This window comes from Danio rerio, chromosome 9 (genome assembly GCF_052040795.2).
Source record: "Danio rerio strain M-AB ecotype USA chromosome 9, GRCz13ab, whole genome shotgun sequence".
Lineage (NCBI taxonomy): Eukaryota > Metazoa > Chordata > Actinopteri > Cypriniformes > Danionidae > Danio > Danio rerio.
The window spans coordinates 7,699,559-7,722,333 of record NC_141029.1 but is presented as its reverse complement, the minus strand read 5'-3'; the positions used below and the strand labels follow the sequence as shown (position 1 = coordinate 7,722,333).

The following is a 22,775-nucleotide window of genomic DNA, read 5'->3' as shown; positions in this document are numbered from 1 at the left end:
AACTTACTGTCAGGCATAATCACAGATTCCTCATATCAGCTTTCCAAGCAAAGCTGTTGCAATAATCCATTGTTATTTTAAGTCAATGGGAAGATAATGATTAAAAGAAGCAAAGCTGGAGAAAAAGCGCACGTTGCATAACCGAGTCAAAGGCCATCATATGAGGAGGAGAAAGAGAGAAAGAATTTAGCTCCCGCTGTAAACAATACGAGGGCCTCAATAGAAGTTTACAGTAAGACGAGGAGGAAAGAAGGGCAAAAACAATGGTGCAGACTGACAGATGTAAGAGACCTTTGGACTTAGAAAAGCCAGAAGGAAATGGGAGCCTAGATGTGGATTGCAGGCCCTCAATTTTGCTGAATTTTGCCCTTGCATTACAAGTGAGTATTTATTTATTTGTTCTCCTGTATTTTGAGTGTGGTTACCATGTTATGATACCATACAGTTGAAGTCAGAATTAGTAGCCCTCCTGAATTATTAGCCCCCCGTATACATTTTTCCTCAAATTCTGTTTAACGGAAAGAAGACTTTAACACATTTCTAAACATAATGGTTTTAATAACTAATAGTTCTAATAACTCATTTCTTTGCCATGATGTCAGTATAATATTTTATTAGATATTTGTATTCAGCTTAAAGTGCAGTTTAAAGGCTTAATTAGGCAAGTCATTGCATGTATTGAAGGATTGTTCTGTACATTTAATATTTTTTCTCCAGATTTTCACAACATGTTACTGTAATTTTTCACAGTAAAATACATTAGTATAACTTAACAGTATTTAACTGTAAACATTCACAGTAATGTAATGTATTCTGATTTGTTTTTTGTGTGAAATTAAATTAGCATAATTACAGCAAATTACTGTGAAATGGGCTATATTATTTGCATGTTATAGGAACTTTTTATTTCATATAACATAGACATTAATACAAATCAAATATGATGGCTAGTATTGGCACTTGTTTTGATATTTAGAAATAATGTTATTGCAGCCCTCAAAACCATTTGGTTGCATCTTTAAAAATAACTTGGAAGAAAAATAATCCCATTTTGAAACAACATGTCATAGTAAATTTTCATTTTTTGGGTGCACTGCACTTTTAGGCTATTAAGGTTAACATGGAAACATGAAATAATTTAATGAACATAACTTTACAGATCAAATTATCATGTCTTTCTTTTCTTTTTTTATTCTTTTAACCCTGTTTTAACACATTTTAATGTGTTTTTATTCACTATGTTTTTATTTTTGTATACTTCTCTCTTTGATTTGTGTTTATGTAAAGTATTATTTAAATTGCCACAGTGTATGAAATGTGCTACATAAATGAACCTTGCTCTTTGCTAAAAATGAATGAACTGGAACAAAAGTAATTTATTTATAAAACTAAACACTGTTAAACACTCAAAATGATTTCAAAACCAGGGTAAATATCAGAATGACTAGCAGTTGAAAGCCTGTGCAACGAAGGCTAGCCAGTAGGTGCATGCTCTGCAGGTAAACCTCACTCCTCTGACCTCTAAAGGTACTCTAGCGACAGACGCTAGAGGCCGAGGTCTTTAGCCTCCTTGGTAGAGCTACTGACTCCCATGTGGAGGGTCGCCGGTTTGATACCAGCTCGGAGTGGGTTGAGTGGTGTAGGACTGGCAGGGTTACACCTATTTCACAGTAAAATAAGTCACGTTTACAAGATGCTGTAAAATCACAGAAATGGATTTTACTAATGTGAAGTGAACGCTTTTGAATTGAAATAATTTGAATCATACAGAAATTCCATTTAAAGCACAGATCAGTGGACAAATAATTATTTTAACATTAATATACATCTCATAATGGCAGGTGAGGATGATGACAGGTGAGGCACTGCCCTAACCGCACATTACTGTTACCTATATACATATACCTACTTTCTGCAGTCATTTTCATTTTGCATGTAGTTATTTTACTTTTAGTTTAGAAAAGTTAAATGTTAAAGTTTAGTAATGTTAAAAGTTTACTTGCAGTATGACAGTCAACATCAGAACAAGTGATATAAAATAGACTTATTTGACAACTAACAATTTCACTGACTGTAAAAGTAGATTTACATTGAACTTTATTTACATTGAACTTGATTTACAAAGCTGTGGCAATAATCTGTTGTTATTTTAAATCAAAGATAAGATAATGATTAAAAGAAGCAAAGCTGGAGAAAAAGCGCACAAAAATTTCTATCAGGGTAAATGTCAGAATGACTAGCCATGGAACGCCTGCTTCACAGTAAAATATAGTTAATTCTACAAGATCATACTTTGAAATCATGGTAATGGACTTTACTATCTGCTGTGAAGTAGAGATCTGCGTGGGACAAAATTTTCAATCCCGCTCCCGCCAGGTTTTAGCCCGAACCTGACCGCTCCCGCTTATATTCAGCATTTGTTGTCACTGTTTCCGCCTGTTTTCGGGGGGAGAACAAAACCGAAAACCACCCAGCTATACAAAGCCTAGACAGCCTATAACAAGCCATATAAACACAGACACACAAATACACACACTCATAAGCACCAAGCAAGTGATACACACACAAACAGCTTCACGCGCTCTTTCATTCACACACACACACACACACACATAGACAACAGCAAAACGTAGCATCACGCTGTCTCATTCACACACATACATATGCGTGCTCGCTTGCTCAGGAGTCTGGAGCGATATTGTTAGATCACCCACTCCCGTCCAAAATAAAAACCAGTTACTGACCGCTCCCGCGCTTTATTTAGAAATTTATTCCCGCACCCTACGAAATGCTGCCGCAGTACACCTCTACTAGACTAGACCTCTACTGTGAAGTGAATTTCACATGAATTTAATGTAACATAATATCAGTAATTTACAGTGAACTACCTCACAGTAATTTGTTGTGAATTTACATGCAGTATTTACTGTGAAAGCAATGCAAATATTAGCCAGTAATTTACTGTAAATTTAAGGTAATTTTTTTTTAGTGACAAACGAGAGAAAAAAAAAGTACATATACTGCTTTAAGGGGCTAATAATATTGACCTTAACATGTTTATTTCTTAAATACTCACAACTGCTTTTATTCTAGCCAAAATAAACAAATAAGGCTTTCTCCAGAAGAAAAAAAATATTATAGGAAATACTGTGAAAAATTCCTTGCTCTGTTAAACATCATTTGGGAAACATAAGGAGGGCTAATCGTTTTGACTTCAACTGTATAATTATTCATAATTTTTTTCAAGTTCTAATTATGATTTCGATGACCTTTGCAAGCTGATAAACTTGTGTGCAACATTAGTGCATAACAATAAGCCTGGTGTGGATTTTCAATGTTCACTTTTTTATCAGCCTAATTTTTACTAATGAATGAACAACATGAATGTAAGTTGAGCAGTTTTGAAGTCTGCTTTGTGTGTTTCTCTCCAGCATGTGTTGGTGTTGTCTTCTCTCTGCGCTCTGGTTGTCTGTACATTAATTCAGGAAGTAGAAAGGGACACAATAGTGGCCTATGTGCTCTTTCACTCTGGTATATCTACACTGCTGCAGAGCTGGATTGGATCACGGTAAGATTACGTCTACCCTTTTGCTTCTGTAGGTAAGCTGATATATTGCAGTTGTGGCGTTAAATGAAATGTTTCTTGTGCTCTCAGTTTGCCATTGATTCAGGCTCCATCTTTGGACTTTCTGATCCCGGCCATGGCCTTACTTTCTGATCAGTCAGGTAAGAATGACAAGCAATTAAAAGGGGTCAGGAATGATTTTTGTATTCTCTGAAAGTGAGTCTTATAACTTATAATGTGAAAGTTCCTTTTTCATTGTTTGCCTCTCACTATTAAACTTCTGGCAAGTACAAATAACATGCTCCACCGATTCTTCCACTCCTCAACATTCACATAATCCTGTTGAGTATTTATTTATCAATCTTAAGGTAGTGTTTAACATGGTGTGGTCAACTTTTAACCTTTTTAAAAAGTTCCTCCTTTAGTATTTCTAGTTATCTTCACTACCCCCACTTCTAATCCTATTTTGCATAGATGTCCTAATTTGTGGCTTTCACATTTTCTTTGCCATTCAATGGACATACATGCTTAAATGATTGCTTTTGCTTCCGATATTTAAAGATGCTCATAACATTTTACTCCTACATCACCCTCTATGCTAATCTATCAGCTTCTTCATTTCCTATTATTGGCCTATGAGCTGGTACCTACATACATATATCCCTAATGTTCATAATATTAAACATTCATATACAGTTGAAATCAGAATTATTAGCCCTCCTTTGATTTTATTTTTTTTTTGTCCTTTTTTAATATTTACCAAATAATGTTTAACAGAGTAAGGGAATTTTCACAGTATGTCTGATAATATTATTTCTTCTGGAGAAAGTCTTATTTGTTTTATTTCTGTCATGACTGTCAGTGACCACCTGAGGGCGCTGTAGTTCAATGGACACTGAGTGGAACTACAGCGCCCAAAAAGACTACATTTCCATACATTCTTTCGCGCACACATCCGGTCTGTCATCTACACTGATTTACAACCACAGCTGTCTCCAATCTCCGTTGATTACCTGGGGCCTCATGTACGAAGACTTGCGCGGAAATCATACTAAAACATTGCGTACGCACAAAGCTGTAAATGTGCGTACGCAAAAAAAAATTCAGATGTATGAAACACTGTGTACGCCGAATCTCACGCATATTCTTTTGTACATCTGAATGAACGTGAAACTGAGCGCAACATGCACGAGCACAAAACCCCTCCCTGCCTCCTCCCCCGTATGAATATGCAAATGACTTTACTTTGGCAAAACCCAACGAAAAAGCAATGGCAAAAGCAAACAAAAAGAGAAACTTTGAACAGAATGTGAATTGTAGGTGCTCCTTTCGGAGGTAGACTGGAGAAAAGCGGTGTTATTTGCAAGTTTGTCCTCCGGAATTAACAACAAAAGAAAAAAAACTGAGTGGGAGAGTTTAGCTGATGCGGTTAACACAGTTGGGTCTGAACATCGCACTGAGTAAATTAAAAAAGAAATAGTGTGATTTATAGGTGTAAAATGTTGCAGTATCCTTAACGGTCTCAGTGGCGCAGCTCGTAAGACGCATGTCAACATGTTTTGACACGTTCGAGCATGAACTCTTTCTTCTTTTTCCCCCCGCTACATATCAGATTTTGCCAACTATTTTTCACGAGAAAGAAAAGTAGGAATCATTAATAAGTTTGTGCATCATATTTTATTTGCACATTTATTGAATGGAAATGTTTCTGATTCACGTATGCAAATTCATCTTCAGATAGTGTCTTTATAGCAATGTGCGTGCGGTAGATCGCTCAGATTACATTGGGAAAACAGGCGACCGCTGCAAATTGTGCTATAATGTTTAGCTGGTCAAATGTATGGTATGGAAACCTTATATACCTGCTAGATGAACCTGTCTCATACAGCTGCCATTGCAAGGCTCAGACACTTTGTATAGAGCAATTTAACACAACTGCCTCTAGGAGTCACCAATGGAAATAAAACAGACACGCACAAATAATGTGCGTACGCCAGCCAAGAAGCTGCCGTGGAGCTGTGCACATTCCCACGTTCAGTTCATCGTTAGTAAATCCAAACGTGAGCGATTCTGAGCGTGAAACCTGGCGTACGCAAAGTTTTTGTGCGTACGCAGCGTTGATACATGAGACCCCTGGACTATATATTCAGTCATTTATCCTCTGTTTGTCAGTTGTTCGTTGTCGTTCTTGGTATGTTGTTCCTGATCTTGTTCCTGTATCTTGTTAAAGTCTAGTTTGAGTTAATCTGTCTTAGTTTCTTGTTTTGTTTGTTTGCTATTTTGTTACTTTGTCACTTTGATTTTGGGATTTTTGTCACTGTTGCTGCACACTGCACATGGATTCTTCACCCGTTTTTGTTCCTGTTTTGATCACGCTAACGTGCCAATTTAGGCTAGAATAAAAGCAGTTTTTAATTTTTAAAAACCTTTTTGGAGTCAAAATTATTAGCCCCTTTAAGCTATTTTTTTTTTTGTTAGACTACAGAGCAAACCATCGTTATACAATAACTTGCCTAATTACCCTAACCTGCCTACTTAACCTAATTAACCTAGTGAAGCCTTTAAATGTTACTTTAATCTGTATAGAAGTGTCTTGAAAAATATCCAGTCAAATGTTATTTACTGTCATCGCGGCAAAGATAAAATAAATTAGTTATTAGAGATGAGTTATTAAAAATATTATGTTTAGAAATGTGTTGAAAAAAATCTTCTCTCCGTTAAACAGATATTAGGGGAAAAAATAAACAGGGGGCCTAATAATTCAGGGGGGCTGTGAATCTGTGCAACCATTACAAGACAGAAGACACAAGGAGCTTATAAAGACAAACTAATCAAGAAACAAACAGGTGTGACAAATTAACAAATAATTAGATAACAAGGGGGGCGGGGTGAGCATGACAGGAATGCACATGGCTACACAAACAATAACACAATCCATGTGCTCACAATCTAAAGACATGTGGTAGAGGTGAGTTGGGTAGTCTAAATTGTCAGTAGTGTATGAATGTGTATGGATGTTTCACAGAGATGGGTTGCAGCTGGAAGGGCATCCGCAATGTAAAAACATATGCTGGGTAAGTTTGCGGTTCATTTCGCTGTGGTGACCCCAGATTAATAAAGGGACTAATCCGAAAAGAAAATGAATGATTGAATGAAAAAATTATATAATTATGTTTCTAGTAGGGATGTAACAATACAGTTAGCCCACGGTTCAATACATACCTTGGTATTTTAACACGGTTTTCGGTTCGGTTCAGTTCTCTTTCTTTTTTCTATAGGCAATAGGAACAGTAAGAGGTTAATGAGAAAAAAATAAAAACGATTTATTGCAATACTCATTTTGTTTTACTTTAAAGCCAAGAAAAGTACATTAGTTCCTAGTGTATTGTATAAAAAAAAATTAAAACTGAAATCTCACAGCTGCTGGTAGCCCAAGTGCAAACTGGGGAACACATAAGTTCCTACATTTTGAAAATAAACTCATGTGAGTTCAAATAAACATATCCGTATTTCGCCTCACTTTCGCCTCACAGCAAGAAGGTCGCTGGGTCGCTGGTTCGAGCCTCGGCTCAGTTGGCGTTTCTGTGTGGAGTTTGCATGTTCTCCTTGTGTTCGCGTGGGTTTCCTCCGGGTGCTCCGGTTTCCCCCACAGTCCAAAGACATGTGGTACAGGTGAATTGGGTAGGCTAAATTGTCCGTAGTGAATGAGTGTGTGTGTGAATGTGTGTGTGGATGTGTCCCAGAGATGGGTTGCGGCTGGAAGGGCATCCGCTGCGTAAAAACTTGCTGGATAAGTTGGTGGTTCATTCCGCTGTGGCGACCCCGTATTAATAAAGGGACTAAGCCGACAAGAAAATGAATGAATGAATGAAACAATCTTAATTATCTCAGTGGTGAAAATATGCGAGACTCTAGTCTGTAACACGGATCGAGTGCTTTTACGCCCCATTCACACAGGGCGTCAGCTTCAACGCTTCCCATTTAAATGGGTGACGTCAGGCATTGCCGAACTGCATTGTGGATCCGTCGGTGTTGCTTCAGAGATATTGCTTGCTGCAAAAGTTGGGACTTGCTCAACTTTTCAAGCGCCGACATAAGCGTCAGCCAATCAGATCACTGTATTCAAATACACCAGCTCAGACAGTGGCCTATTGCTGACTAATTTAATTGGCTAACGCTGCTATGATAATCGCATCAGCCCCAACTTCAGACACGGTCTCTGTCAAGCGTTGACGCTGAAGCCCCGTGTAAATGGGGCGTTATAAGATGACAAAAGCCCACATCTACAATCACCGAAAACGGCTGCAAATCTTTAGCAATAAACACACGCACTGCCTTTTTTATTTTTATGTGTGTCTCGGAATCAGTTAGGTATGTTTGCTTGAAGGATTCAGCAAGGGATTGTTGCTATTTGGAGGACTTTATTAGCTTCTTTGCTATCCTGCCTTCAGACAGTGATATTGCTGGGTGACGGCGCTGCAGATGTGCAGTCATGGTTATACGTGTAAAACAATGCTTGCACACACTTATTTTTTTGTTCAACGTTTTTTCTTTTATTGGCATCATACTTATCGTTAAAACAGAACTGTCCTCACACTGCAGATTTGAAAGACGCCGGCGCTTCCTCGTACTGTTGCCTCACTTCACAGGTGCTTCCTTGTACTGTTGCCTGAGCCTCACTTCACCACCGCTTGCCATGTTAAAGTGTGGAATGATGGTCAAGCGCCCCCTAGCTTTGGAGCATAGTGATTGGATATTTAATCGCAGGGAGGAGTTTTCTCATCTCAGCTCATAGACTTAAAGACACACACAGTCAATTCGGGGAGATATAAAACGTGGAGATCGTACCGAACGGTTTAATATTATATTGAGAATCGTGGCATCCCTAGTATCTAGTGTTTAATTTATTGTTAATAAACACTCTGTAACCCATTTTAACATTCGCACATTTAATGATACAAAACCACAACTGATCCACCATTACCCGTATATGGGTCGACTCTCTCTGGATGTAGGGGTCTGGGTCTGGTGGCCTGAAACGTGTGTGGGTCTGCGGGCCTGCAGATGGATGTATCTCACTTAGTTTTGCATTCTGCAAATGTTCATGTTGAATGTGTTGTGTGCCAGGGTCTGCTGTGTCCTGTAGAGGGCAGTGTGTGGAACCGCAGGAGCCCGTGGCCCCGGCAAACCCAATCAGAGAGGTAGAGGAGTGCTGTCCGTGGTGCTGAACATTCAGACCACCCTCCATTGTCACAATAATCCACAGCAGCGGACAGCAACACCTGCTTTCACTTACCTCAGACTATTGCTTTGTAAATGTTATAACCAATATTTTATTTATAATTTATTTGACTTTTTTAATTAAGAACATTTAACATTTCTTTTGAAAGTGCATCTGTTGTCAGTGTCTGTCCATGAAAGTGTAATCCTGTGTGTGTTTGTTTGCAGTTGAGAGGCATGGTAGTGGTTGCAGGGGTGGTTCAGTTGGCTGCGGGTTCGACTGGACTCGGGGGCTTTGCTCTGGGATGCAGTGGTCCATTAGTTCTGGCTCCTCTGCTGTGTATTCTGGGTTTCTCCATCTACAAGGAGGCGGCGCTGCTGTGCTCCGATCACTGGGGCCTGGCGATACTGTAACGACACTCATTTTTCACATTTGTTAAGCTTCACAGGCTGATAATAGCCATTCAGGTTTGCATAAAATGATGTATAAAAATGTAGTTGTAAATAAAATATATATCCTTAAAACTTCATGTAACACTTAATGTTTTTAGCAATCAAAGAATATGAAAATATAAGAATATCTTCTAACATTATTTTAAAGCAGAGGTGTCAAACTCTTCTGAAAGGCTGCAGCTCTGCAAAGTTTAGTTCCAACCCTGCTTCAACACTCTTACCTGCAGGTTTTAAGCCTGAAGGACTTTATTAGTTGGATCAGATGTGTTTAAATAGAGTTGGAAATAAACTGTGCAGAGCTGCGGTCATCCAGGAACTGAGTTTGACACCTGTGATTTACAGCAATGTTGCCATTTTTTTAGTGATTACCCTGGGAACATATTAAGATATATTTAAAAACATATTTAGTAACTTTTGAGTTTGTTATTCAAACAATATTTTCACCCTCTAAAATAAAATAAGTGTAAGATTTTACTGCAAGTCAACTGCTTAAAACTATGATTGTTGAATGTGTAGCTTAACTAAGTATTACAAAAATACATTAATTTATTCGTAAAAAAAAAACGTTATAAAATATAATATTTTGGTTGAAATACCTTTTAATGTCAATGTCAGTTTTATTTAGAGTTGAAACCAGAAGTTTACATAAACTCTATAAAAAGGAACATAACCATTTTTTTTTTAGAAAATGTCTGATAGTAAATCATACTAAACGTTTACTATTTTAGGTCTGTTAGGATTACCTAAATGATTTACATTTGCTAAATGCCAGAATAATGAGAGAATTTTTTGAGAATTTTTTATTAATTTCTAGACAGTCAAAAGTTTATAAACATTTCCTTGGTATTTTTTTAGCTTTGCTTTTAAACTGTATAACTTTGTTCAATTGTATTGGGTCCACAAATCCTTCCACAAGCTTCTCACAATAGTTTGAAGGAATGTTGGCCCATTTCTCCTGACAGAATTGGTGTAACAGAGTCAGATTTGTAGGCTGTCTTGCTCGAACAAGCTTTTTCAACTCTTCACACATTTTCTATAGGATTGAGCTCAGGGCTTAGTGATGGCCACTCCAAAACATTCACTCTGTTGTCTTTAAAGCACATTTTAACCAATTTGGCAGTGTGTCATGGTCATTTTGGAAAACCCATTAGTGGCCAAGTTTTACTTTCCTGGCTGATGTCTTAAGATGTTGCTTTCTACAAAATGTTCTTTCTTCATGATGCCATCTATGCTGTGAAGTGGACCAGTCCCTCCTGCAGCAATACAGCCCCACAACATGATGCTGCCGCCCCCATACTTCACAGTTGGGATGGTGTTCCTAGGCTTGTAAGCTTTCCCCTTTGTCCTCCAAACACTGGTCATTATGGCCAAACAGTTCAATCTTAGTTCGTCAGACCACAGGTCATGTCTCCAAAAATTAGTTTTTTCCCAGTGTAATTTAGCTAATTGTAATCTGGCTTTTGTTGTTGATTCTGGCTTGTTGATTTTCCCATGTTGTCATGTGAAGCAGTGTGTTTGAAGTTTTCCTTAAATACTATTCTACAGTTGTGCCTCCAATTAATTAAAATGTTGTCAATTAGCCAATCAGAATCTTCCAAAACCTTGACGCCATCATCTGAGCTTTTTCAGAGGCAGAATAATCTTGTTGTGTGTAAACTTGACTTTTAAGAAAAGTTATAACAATTTCTAAAAAAAAATATCTCTCATCATCTGCTGTTAAGCATAACAGAAACTAATTTGATAATTCTAACTTACCTAAAAGAGAAAAGGCTTAGTCACATTAACGTCTGACTTTTTTTCAATGGTTATGTGCTTTTTATACAGTGTATGTAAACTTCTGGTTTCAACACAGCAGTATTAAACACAATCAGAGGTTGACCAATGTGCTGCACAAAACAGCACAACCAAGAAAAATAAAAAAGATTAGCTAAAACAGACAATGTTTATTGATTAAATGCCAAATCAAAAAGGTAAGTTTTTAACCTAGATTTAAAAACAGAGAGAGATAATAGATCTAATACAGAGAGGCAGAGCAATCCACAATCTAGGACCAGCTACTACAAAGGCATGTTCACCTCTGCACTTCAGCCTCGACTTAGGGATGCATGACAATCTCTTGTTAGATGACTTTAGTTGGACGATCATAAAAGCTTAACCAAATATTTGATCAAATCAAATGCAATAAGCATTTCCAACAATATGCAAATTTAAAAAATATTCTCTAATGATAGATGGCACCACTACTGTTGTTTATTGCAGTGTAAACTCTTTTTTTTTTTTGCCATGTTTAGCAATTTTCACACTAACAACCTAAAAACAAAACAAAAAAACGTAGCTATTTTTAAAACCAAACCTAATCCAAACTGAACACTATAGTTGTTTGTGTTAATGAAAATCCAATTAACCAAATATTATTGTGTTTTACTGATACTAAACAATAATGCATAATATTGCATTTGTTAAATTATTTGTTAAAGTTCCCGTGAACCAGAAGCTGTGATTGTTGTTCTTTTTGTAACGTGATGCAGTTCCTAGAGAAACAAAATTTTCAATAAGCAACCATTGGGCGTGGCTTGTTCTTACTACTGCGAGCTGATTGGATGTAGTAAAGTAGGCATTTCATTCGGAAAGATGGGGAAAAGGGTTTTAGAAGAGTTATTACAACCAAAGAGCTTAGAATGACCAAGAGTCGACACTCAATAGAACGTTCCATTGCAACAGCAGCGCCCAGCAACAGCCGCGGATTACGCCATTTTAGAGTGAAAGCGGTCAGCTCTCCATTGGATCTTATTGCTGTTGCGATGACAAGCAGCTACTTTGTTTTTTATTAATCTATTTAAAGAGTACATTAAAGCTGAGATACAACCTGAAAGACGACAATACAACACTTACTATCACAATCATCAGCACTTTTAATAGTTTATTTTACAGACTTATAATATGCTGTTGTTCTACTGGAGTTTTCATTCCAAAATGGCCGCCGCGGCATCTAGTGGCTGTTTCCTAAATCGCACCAGAGTGTCGCCTCTTGGTGATTCTATGCTTTGTTACAACCTAACAGACACTTCATTCTCATCATTTCCGTTAGTTAACCCTGCTGAAAAAAACAGCTTAAGCCAGCCTAGGCTGGTTGGCTGGTTTTAGCTGGTCGACCAGGCTGGTTTTAGAGGGGTTTTGGCCATTTCCAGGCTGTTTTCCAGCCATTTCCTACCTGGTCTTAGCTGGTTAGGCTGGGAGATGACCAGCTAAAACCAGCTTGACCAGCTTAGCCAGGCCGGGAGCCCAGCCTAAACCAGCTATGTCCAACTTAAACCATGCTGGTCAAGCTGGTTTTAGTTGGATTTAGCTGGTCATTTTCCAGCCTGACCAGCTAAGACCAGGCTGGAAATGGCTGGAAACCAGCCTGGAAATGGCCAAAACCCCTCTAAAACCAGGCTGGTCAACCAGCTAAAACCAGCCAACCAGCCTAGGCTGGTTTAAGCTAGATTTTTCAGCAGGGAAAGCAGAGTTAGCCACACCCGTTACCACAAAATCAGGTCATCTGATAAATTAACTGAAAACACACAAGTGCAATGTCAGATTTCAATGAAAAATTAGAGAGACAAACTATTGTATCTTTTCTTAATGACATGCACAGATGAATTGTTCACCACAAAACTAGCAATGTGAGCAAACAAAATCATGGAGACTTATATTATGTAGGTGATAAAATGTTTCCTCGTTTACGCATTTATGAAATGCTAAGGTTAAGTGCTCTAAAAGTACATTTCATTATGTTTAATTAACAAATATTGTCAACTAATGTTAACAAATGCAACCTTACTGCGAGTGTTTTGACTGTTTGCTTTTGCCAATTTACTATGTGACTGCAGTAAAACACTGATACTAAGTTCTCTCTCTCTGTTTGTTTTGTTTTGTTTCAGGGCAGTTGTTCTACTAGTAATCCTGTCTCAGCATCTTCACTCTTTTCTGCATCTTTCTGTGTTGTCCGTCTGCAGGAGACTCTCTGTAAGTCTGAACAGGCACAAGGCATCTTGTCGAAATCTTTGTAAATGGTTACATGTAAAAAAAAAATGTGCAGTGTTGGTAGTCGTGCAGGAATGTGGTTGATAAACAGTGATCTAGTTGAAATAACATTACCACATTACCATATTGTGTTGTAATAGTGCTAATAAACGTAGCAGTGCCTGCACCACAAACACAGCTCCATCCTAAATAGTGTTTGAAAATAGAATTATTATGTGTCAAACCGCAGTATGTCGAAAAGAGTATGCCAAAAGTTTCTGGATGGTTTACTATTTCAGGTAGAAATTTGAAGTTTAAATTTAATCTAAATTTAACCCCAATCAGTGGTGTCCCTGCTAAAAAAATCCAGCTTAAACCAGCCTAGGCTGGTTGGCTGGTTTTAGCTGGTCGACCAGGCTGGTTTTAGAGGGGTGTTGGCCACTTCCAGGCTGGTTTCCAGCCATTGACCAGCTAAAACCAGCTTGACCAGCCTGGTTTAAGCTGGACATAGCTGGTTTTGGCTGGGCTCCCAGCCTGCTAGGCTGGTCAAGCTGGTTTTAGCTGGTCATCTCCCAGCCTAACCAGCTAAGACCAGGCTGGAAATGGCTGGAAACCAGCCTGGAAGTGGCCAAAACCCCTCTAAAACCAGCCTGATCGACCAGCTAAAACCAGCCAACCAGCCTAGGCTGGTTTAAGTTGGATTTTTTAGCAGGGTTAAATTAACTAATTACAAACACTCCAATTACTGTAATTGAATAGTTTTTCTCAGAAATTGTAATGTAATAAGTAGTTTTAAAAATGTGTACTTTTATTTTACCTTGAGTTAATTTTTAATGCTGTGTCGGTACTTTTACTCCACTACTTTCCTTCAACCTTCAGTCACTACTTTATCTTTTCCTGTCTATGGATGATGAGCTACCTCAAGACATGGGTGATTTATAATTGCAGCATTCTGTTTGGAAGCATTTAAAGTGTCCAAAAGATGTCCAAAATCTTTACACGCAATGATCCAGAGACTGTTTAGATGCAAGTCACTCATAAAAAGATGACGAATGTTTACTGTATGATAACTGAAATTACCTTGCACCCCCAGCAAGCACAAGACGTCAACATGACGTCAGATTGATGTTGTACCCCAATGTCCTGGGGACATTGCAATTTGTTTGGAAATGAAAATCGGGTTGACGTCAAAATTTAACATCAGGCAGTGTCAATGTTTAACGTCCAACCTAAAACCAATCAAATATCAACTTCTAATGATGTTACAGCTTGACGATGTGCGGGCGTTACCACTGTGACGTCTATCAGATGTTGGATTTTGGTTGCCATACCTAATGAATAAATGTCAGTATTTGATGTCAATATAATGTTGGACTAAGACGTTGGCTCAATGTTGGATTTTGGTCACTTTCCAACACAATCAACCAAATATCAATGCCGTTAGACGTTGTTATTAGACATCAAAAGAATGTTGTCTTTAGAAGCTGGCTGGACAATAAATTTTGGTCACCTGACGTCACAACCTAAATCTGACCAAATATTAACGTCTTATAATGTTGAGTGCCTGCTGGGCAATAACTAAATGCACTACAGAATGTTACGTTTACACACATCCACAAATTACTTAAATGTAATCACAAATTACGTAAATGCATCAGCTTTCTACAGCGTAAAACTCACTACTCTTGAGTACTCTTGGAAGGTCTACTATTTACTCATACTTTGAGTAATATTTACAACAGATACTTTTACTCTACTCGCACTACATTTTTAGGCAAGTAATGGTACTTTTACTTAAGTCAGATTTTCAGTACTGTTTCCATTTTCAATACATCGAGCATTAAATGTGAATTCTGTTAGAACTAACAGCTCGGGTACAAAGTGTAAACAAACTACAAACATGGTGGACACGTGAGGCTAACTGTCAAGTAGAGAGGCTTCGGTAAAGTTGTTTTAATGATATTAAGGATATTTTAATGTATTAATTAATATCTATCCAACTGAAAAATATTTTAAATTGTTTTAAATGTTTTCAGTGTTATATTTTATCAGCAACAACAATGTGAACTTCAAAACATGTTTGGACATTACCTTCTGTATTCATAATTATCCAAAAACCTGGACAAACCTAACATTTGGGTTAACGTAAATAATGTATAAAAAAGTTTATTCCAGCGTTTAGTACGTCATCAACAGAACTCAAGTTTACTTTTACTTCCAGCCCAAGTGTAACACAGACACCTTGAGTCATGATTTATAGGATTTCCAGTTTCGAGCTGGTGTTCGATCTCTTAACCTGCAGTACATTAGACTGATGTTTGGCCTGTAAGAAGATTATGTCATTGATCTGGGCAAAGTTTCCCAACGAAGAGGTGCCTTGTGTTACAGTGATCTTTGACTTAAGTGTTCTTAATTCAATATGAGCTTGAATGTTGTCAAAGGTTATGGGAAACAGTTTGTGGCTTTTTTCATGAGTGATCGTAAGCTCAAACTAAAATCTTATTTAAATGTTTCCTCTGCTGTGTTAAAGTAGACACTGTGTCTGCATGTCTAGTTCATCTATTTGAGTTTGTGCCGATGTGTTAATGTTTGTGTGTAGCTGTAGGTACATATTTGGACTTTTAAAAACTATTGACTTGTGCCAAGAAACAAATTTCAAAAGTTCAGAAATATAATTGGATAAACTGACAGTGCATGGGCAGGTGATAGAGACCAGAACAAAGACAGACTTCCGACACTGAATGACCATTTTTAAAGGAGATTAATTGAATTTAGCATTGTTTTTCAGATAAATGTCAACTTAGCATGTCTCTTAAATATCTGCAATTATATTATTCTATTCGTATGCTTTAAAAGAGTCGAAAACCTAAATAGAGCACATTTAATGAATCTATCATTTTGACTTATTATCGCCACCTACTGGCGGTTTAAGGGTAATATTGATTTTCTGTAAATAAAATTATAGGCAGTAAAACAATTTCCATTACACTCCACTCCCAATTTACATTTCTTGTCGGCTTAGTCTCTTTATTAATCCCGGGTCGCCACAGTAGAATAAACCGCCAACTTATCCAGCACATTTTTACGCAGCGGATGCCCTTCCAGATGAAAGAATGATGCGCAACTAGAAAGCACCACCCGCAATCTATATCCCATTTCAGTTGGATGCACATCCCTGTACATTAGGGTTGGGCATCTAAGCTATAATGCAGATCCGTTACGCATCTCGATACAAAGTATACGATCCGATATATTAGCGATACATTTGTGACATATTGCGATGCAACACGATACGATTCACACCCATATCACGATACGATGCGATATTTCAGCACTAACTAATTAGATCAAGTTTATGAGATTATGTGAAAGAGGATGCTGTGCCATTGAATGAGTTTGATTATTTATAAACCAAGCAAAACCAAGACTTTTTTTTACAAACTGGCTCTTCTCTCAGAGCCAGAGTGTCAGTTTACAGTAGAGGGCCATTTTAGAACATATAGCACATATTATTTAAGTATTTTCAAGATAAACAGAATGTATAAGTGCAATATATATTAAAAAAGTATGTATATATTTGCACTCTTTCAACATAAATAAATTTAGCATTGCACAACAAGAATTGTGATTTAACTTTTCAACTATGAAAACAAGTTTTACAAAGATATATTTTGCCACTGATTATTCAAAACTTAAGGTGGTGAACTAGCAGTGTTATGCTGCTTTGAAACATTACTGTCACTGTAAACAACAGGCTAATAAAAATATAACAAACCAGCAATCTTCTTGCTGTGAGGTGGTCAAACTACCCACTGTGCCACCGTGACACCCAATTATTTTTATCATTATTATTATTAATATTATTATAATTAAATAAAAATTAACAGGAGGAGGTGTTTAAAACCTTCATTCTCCGTGACACTAGGCTGAATATCTTTGCAGATGAACAATGCAATAGCATTCGTTATTGGCGTAGAGCGAGCAGAACTGTTGCGCATGGAAAAAAAACTTACAATGCTTTTCTCACCACTTTTGGAGCTGGTTGAAGCAGTGCGAAAGCCGGGGATGCAGAAACACTGGAAGATGCTTTCACAACAACACCGTGGCGCCGCTTCAAGTGAGATTTCAGATTAGTCGTACTGCCCGCGTATTTTACAGATGCGCGGCACATTTTGCAAATTGCATCTGTCCTGTCATGTCGTCCATCCTTAAATCCATAATGTTGCTTGCCATACTTTAGATTTAAAACTCAGTGGGGAATAAAATGTTTGTTTTGCTTCTCGCGCTTTCTGAGAGCGCACCACTAGCTTCATCCGCACACCTGATACACTGAGTTGTAGTGTGTGCACATCCGCAAATCCGTTGCTAAGGCTTACTTTATGTAGGTCGATTAAATTATGCGCCAAAAACAGGTTGACAACACTTGTTAAAAAATAAAAAATACATTCTATATTAAAAATATAAGCTGTATCTCGGAAAAATCGATGCATCTCGCAAAAACCGATGCATCTCGATTTGCTTCCAAAATTTCATTCATCCTCTGCTGCTCAACCGATGCACTCGCATCGTGCACGCGCATGACCGCGTATCGATACATATTGTACATATTGAAGATTGACGTTAATCTTCCCATCCCTACTATACATACCTAAAAGTCTCAGCAACTTATGGTTCATGTGGGTTTTGAGCTACACTGTTAACAGTTTCCTGTAGTTCAGTCTCCTGTATCTACAGTAACTTACTGTCCGCAGTTCGCCAGTAACTTACTGTAAACCAATTACAGCAGAAATACTGTATTTACGTTTGCACCATTTATTTTGCTGTATATCTATTTACAGCATTGTTTATATTTGCTGTAAATATACAGCCATTTTCACAATGCAATTTTAAAATACAGTAGCATACTTTACAGTAAGATATACGTAGTTCACATTACAGTTAAATACTGCAACCCAGGCTCATTCTGAAAACGTAGTCCAGCGGACGTTTCTGGAGACCGCAAAATACGTCCCGGGAGGTATCGGACTCGAACCCGGACGCCTTTGTCAACTCCTCCTCTCTGCATCTGAAGTCCGCCGACGCACACGATGAGCTGACCGAACAAACTGATTGCGGCGGGAAAGCCCTCCACACGGAGGTAAGCAATCAGCCGGCAAGCCCAAAAGGGAACGGCGTCACACAGCCCCGTAGCGTTCGCTTAAAAAAATTAAATGCAGCCATATGTACCACCCGGGACGTATTTCACAGCCTCCAGAAACGTCCACAGGACTACGTTTTCAGAATGAGCTTGGGTTGAAATGCTGTCTCATTTTCAAAAATCTTTAGCAGTGTATATATTACCCTGAACTATCTTTTCAGTCCCTGTAGTGATGAGAAAAGTTGACACAGACTATTGAATTTCATGGTTTTCCATCTTAAAATATGACAGTCATACAAAAAACTACATGGTCCTTGTAAGGTCTTAAAATTTGGAAGATAAAAACAAAACATTGCTTAACATCTCACCCCATGTCATTAATTATTTAACAAATTTTAAGACCTGCCAAATTTTGTGATGTCCTCATATGGAAAAATGTCATTTAATAAGATGTCCTAACTTTTTCACATGACTTTGTTTCTGTATGTCAAAACTGTTTATTAGCACTACACTCTCAGTAACGCATATATTTGTCTTCTATGTCTCCTTTCCGTACAGGTACTTCTGTCAATGATGGTGACTTGGATGGTTTGTGCAGCACTTTTACACTGGGGTCACGTCCATCTCAACTCAGTGACCCAGATGATCTCAATAAACACAAACACCACCTTCAATCAGAACCAAAACAGTCCACAATCAATCCACAAGCTCATCTTTCGCAATGGCTCTCTGCCCTGGCTGGACTTTCCCCTTCCTGGTAATGGACATGTTTTTTTAGTTTTACTTGCACAGTTTTAGCAGATGATCTGATCATTCAAAACTCTAATTGTATCAAAATCAGAATAATTTACAGTGTTTAAGAGATGGATTCTCACGCAAGTCATAAGCTAATTGCTAATAAATGATTTGCAAGTATAAGAGTATTTGGTAACACTAGTTTAGGTCACAAGTCATGCTATTAACTACTGGCTTATCACCTGCCTATTATTAGGATGTTATCTATTCGTTAGTTGTTATACAGTCTTATTCTACATCCTTAATCCTACCCAAAACCTAAACCCAACTTCTACCTTACTAACTATTAATAAACCACTATTTAGTAGGTTACTACTAAGCTAGTAGTGTTAGTTAATGGTTAATACTGTGAATTGTGACCTAAAATAAAATATTTATTTGTCAAAATCAAGCTTCATCATAATTATTATATTATATTATATTATATTATATTATATTATATTATATTATATTATATTATATTATATCATATTATATTATATTATTTTATATTATATTATATTATATTATATTATATTATATTATTTTATATTATATTATATTATATTATATTATATTATTTTATATTATATTATAATATATTATATTATATTATATTATATTATATTATATTATATTATATTATATTATATTATATTTTATTATATTATATTATATTATATTATATTATATCATATTATATTATATTATATTATTTTGTATTATATTATTTTATTTTGTATTATATTATATTATATTATATTATATTATATTATTTTATATTATATTATAATATGATACATTATATTATATTATTTCATATGATATTATATTATATTATTTTATATTTTATTATATTATATTATTTAATATTTTATTAAATTATATTATATTATATTATATTATTTTATATTATATTATATTATATTATATTATATTATATTATATTATATTATATTATATTATATTATATTATATTATATTATATTATATTATATCTTAGTTATCTCCATTTACTAAAAGAAATATGACTTTAAGTTATCAAACGTTAACTAAGAAATAACCATCACATAAGATTAATAAATGCTTTACAACTAGTGTTAAAAGTCTGTAAAATCCTAATCAATAACTTTCAATATTTTAATTTAAAAAATACAATATCTTGGGCATATTGGAGGCCAAATTAACAAGTAAAATGTTTTAAAATGTTTTAAAATACTGTTGAAGTCAGAATTATTAGCCCCCTTTGAATTTATTTATTTTGGTATATATTTCCCAAATGATGTTTAACAGAGCAAGGACATTTTCACAGTATGTCTGATAATATTTTTTCTTCTGGAGAAAGTCTGATTTGATTTATTTCGGCTAGAATAAAAGCCGTTTTTAATTTTTTAAACACCATTTTAAGGCCCCTTTAAGCTATATTTTTTCCAATAGTCTACAGAACAAACCATCGTTATACAATAACTTGCTTAATTACCCTAACCTGCCCAGTTAACCTAATTAACCTAGTTAAGCCTTTAAATGTCACTTTAAGCTGTATAGAAGTGTCTATCTATCATGGCAAATATAAAATAAATCAGTTATTAAAAATGAGTTATTAAAACTATTATGTTTAGAAATGTGTTGAACAAATCTGCTCTCCGTTAAACAGAAATTGAGGAAAAAGAAAGATTTTAAGAGAGAAAATTAAATATAGACAATAGAATATATAATAATTATATTTAATTTATTTTTTAAAACACACACAGAGATTTGTGATACACAGATACAACACAGTATTTGAGCCATTTCTTTAATAAATAACCCTGTACAGGACAACAGATGACAAAAAAGCTGCTGCTTTGAATTGGACTGACTACTATTAATCTATCGATCATATCCATTAAAAATAAACCCCCCAAAAAATCAAAATACAGTAAAAACTTTCTAAGTTTGTTGAAACGCATCAATCTGAAGGAGGTTGGGTTTTTAGGATACTATTAGAGTTCATTGACATTAGTAAACAGCTGTTCACTAAACACCACAGCTAGATCCTCCTGTATTGGTGCGCGGTTAATATAAAACTCCCACACTCGAGTTAGAGGACATTAGTTTGGACAGCTATGCTGATATTTTAAAGAGTTCGATATTGATGATATTTGATATTTACGAGTCGCAGACGTGAGGCACGCACGAACTGGTTATAACTAATCACGTTACCTTTACATTTGTGTAACTTTGGTTTATAGAGCTGTGCATGTAGTCCTAGTTGACGTGCAGCGGTTGGAAGTGCAGCCAGCATTAAGTCTGTATTTTACAGTGAGGCTCTTTTTGCACCAAGTCCGAAGAAATAAATAACGGAAAACGGTAAATGCCATTACACCAATCATTTTTATATAAGACATATTTAATAATAAAATCAAATAATTATATTACAAAGTTCATTTTCAGCTATCTCTCGCGGCGCACCTGCAGGATCGCTGAGGCCCAATAGTAATAAGTCTAAATGATGATGTCATAAAAATGCATTTTCTGATTGGTGCTTTGGATGCTATCGACATCTCCATTATTGAAGAACTGAAAAAATCTTGGGAGAAAAACTATACTGTACAAATAATTGTAGTTTTAGATGAATTGCAATTGCCAAATGTTAGTCATTAAAACAGTCAACAAAAAATAAGTACAGAGGTGATTCCTACAATACTTCAGTGGCAGTTTAAAATGCCAGAAGTTGATCTGCATGTGCACTGTATAGTGAATGAAGAGGAAAGATGTACGCCTAAAGTTGTCAAAGTGCCACAACATATGAAACACAAACGTTTAATAATCAAAAACTGCTGACAGCTTATACAACAGGAGCAAGATATACTAATGAAGAGCTTATTTGCAAAACAACTAGATATTTGAAAAATTATGTGAACAAAAATATTAAATAAACTCTTCAATGATCATCCTTTTTACAATATTAAATCAAAGAGAACACGTTACATTTTGTGTGAATATCTACTCGTACAGTAAGAGTAGAGGTTTGCTTCATTGTTTGCTTCACTTGGGTTTATTAGTGAAGGGATTGATCCAATAGGCCTGCTGATGGAAGGTTTGCAAAGGCATATCATGCTTCCTTGTCAAAGTGTTTTGTAGTATTTTTAAAATACAAAAGTACAGTATTTTATTTTAATACATCTTGTAGATGCTGTATTTGATAGTTTATTTCAATAATTTTTTTATGTAATCATTTGGCCATTTCATTTTCATTGTTCATTGTTCGATGCTTGTGTTTGCTGTATGCGCTCAGCGTCATCACTCCCCCTGCTGTCTGGAAGAAGTGTTGCAGCAGGACTGGCTGGAGGTCTGTCTGCCAGCATGAGTTCTCCAGCTGTGTATGTGTTGTGTGCTCGGCTGCTGAAGGCTCCAGTTCCCCCCGCTCATGCCTGTAACAGGGGCCTGTGTGTGGACGGACTGGGCAGTGTGTTCGCTGGGCTGATGGGGGCGCCGGTAGGACTGTGCAGCAGTGCGTCTAATGCATGTGTTATTGGGCTCAGCCAGGTAAGGGACTGTTGATGTTCTAACTCTATCTCTTTATTATTATTATTTTTTTGTTAATATTTGTTTTTGCTAACTGCAACAAGTCTGTATGTT

At 36.3% G+C, this 22,775-nt stretch overlaps 1 protein-coding gene across 2 annotated transcripts in view; it reads left to right on the top strand.

Annotated features, from left to right (window-relative positions):
• The first annotated feature begins 215 nt into the window (after positions 1–215).
• The window catches only part of slc23a3 (solute carrier family 23 member 3), a 31,084-nt gene continuing 8,524 nt past the window's right edge, over positions 216–22,775 (top strand). For both annotated transcript variants that reach the window (XR_015499063.1, XM_087267431.1), the window contains exons 1-8: positions 216–380; positions 3,432–3,568; positions 3,656–3,726; positions 8,693–8,766; positions 9,014–9,195; positions 13,162–13,246; positions 18,939–19,137; positions 22,432–22,682. Coding sequence is in view for 1 of the 2 variants with exons in the window: in XM_087267431.1 (XP_087123557.1) it covers positions 264–380; positions 3,432–3,568; positions 3,656–3,726; positions 8,693–8,766; positions 9,014–9,195; positions 13,162–13,246; positions 18,939–19,137; positions 22,432–22,682 (1,116 nt within the window). In the remaining variant the exon portion in view is untranslated. The remainder of the gene's footprint in view (positions 381–3,431; positions 3,569–3,655; positions 3,727–8,692; positions 8,767–9,013; positions 9,196–13,161; positions 13,247–18,938; positions 19,138–22,431; positions 22,683–22,775) is intronic.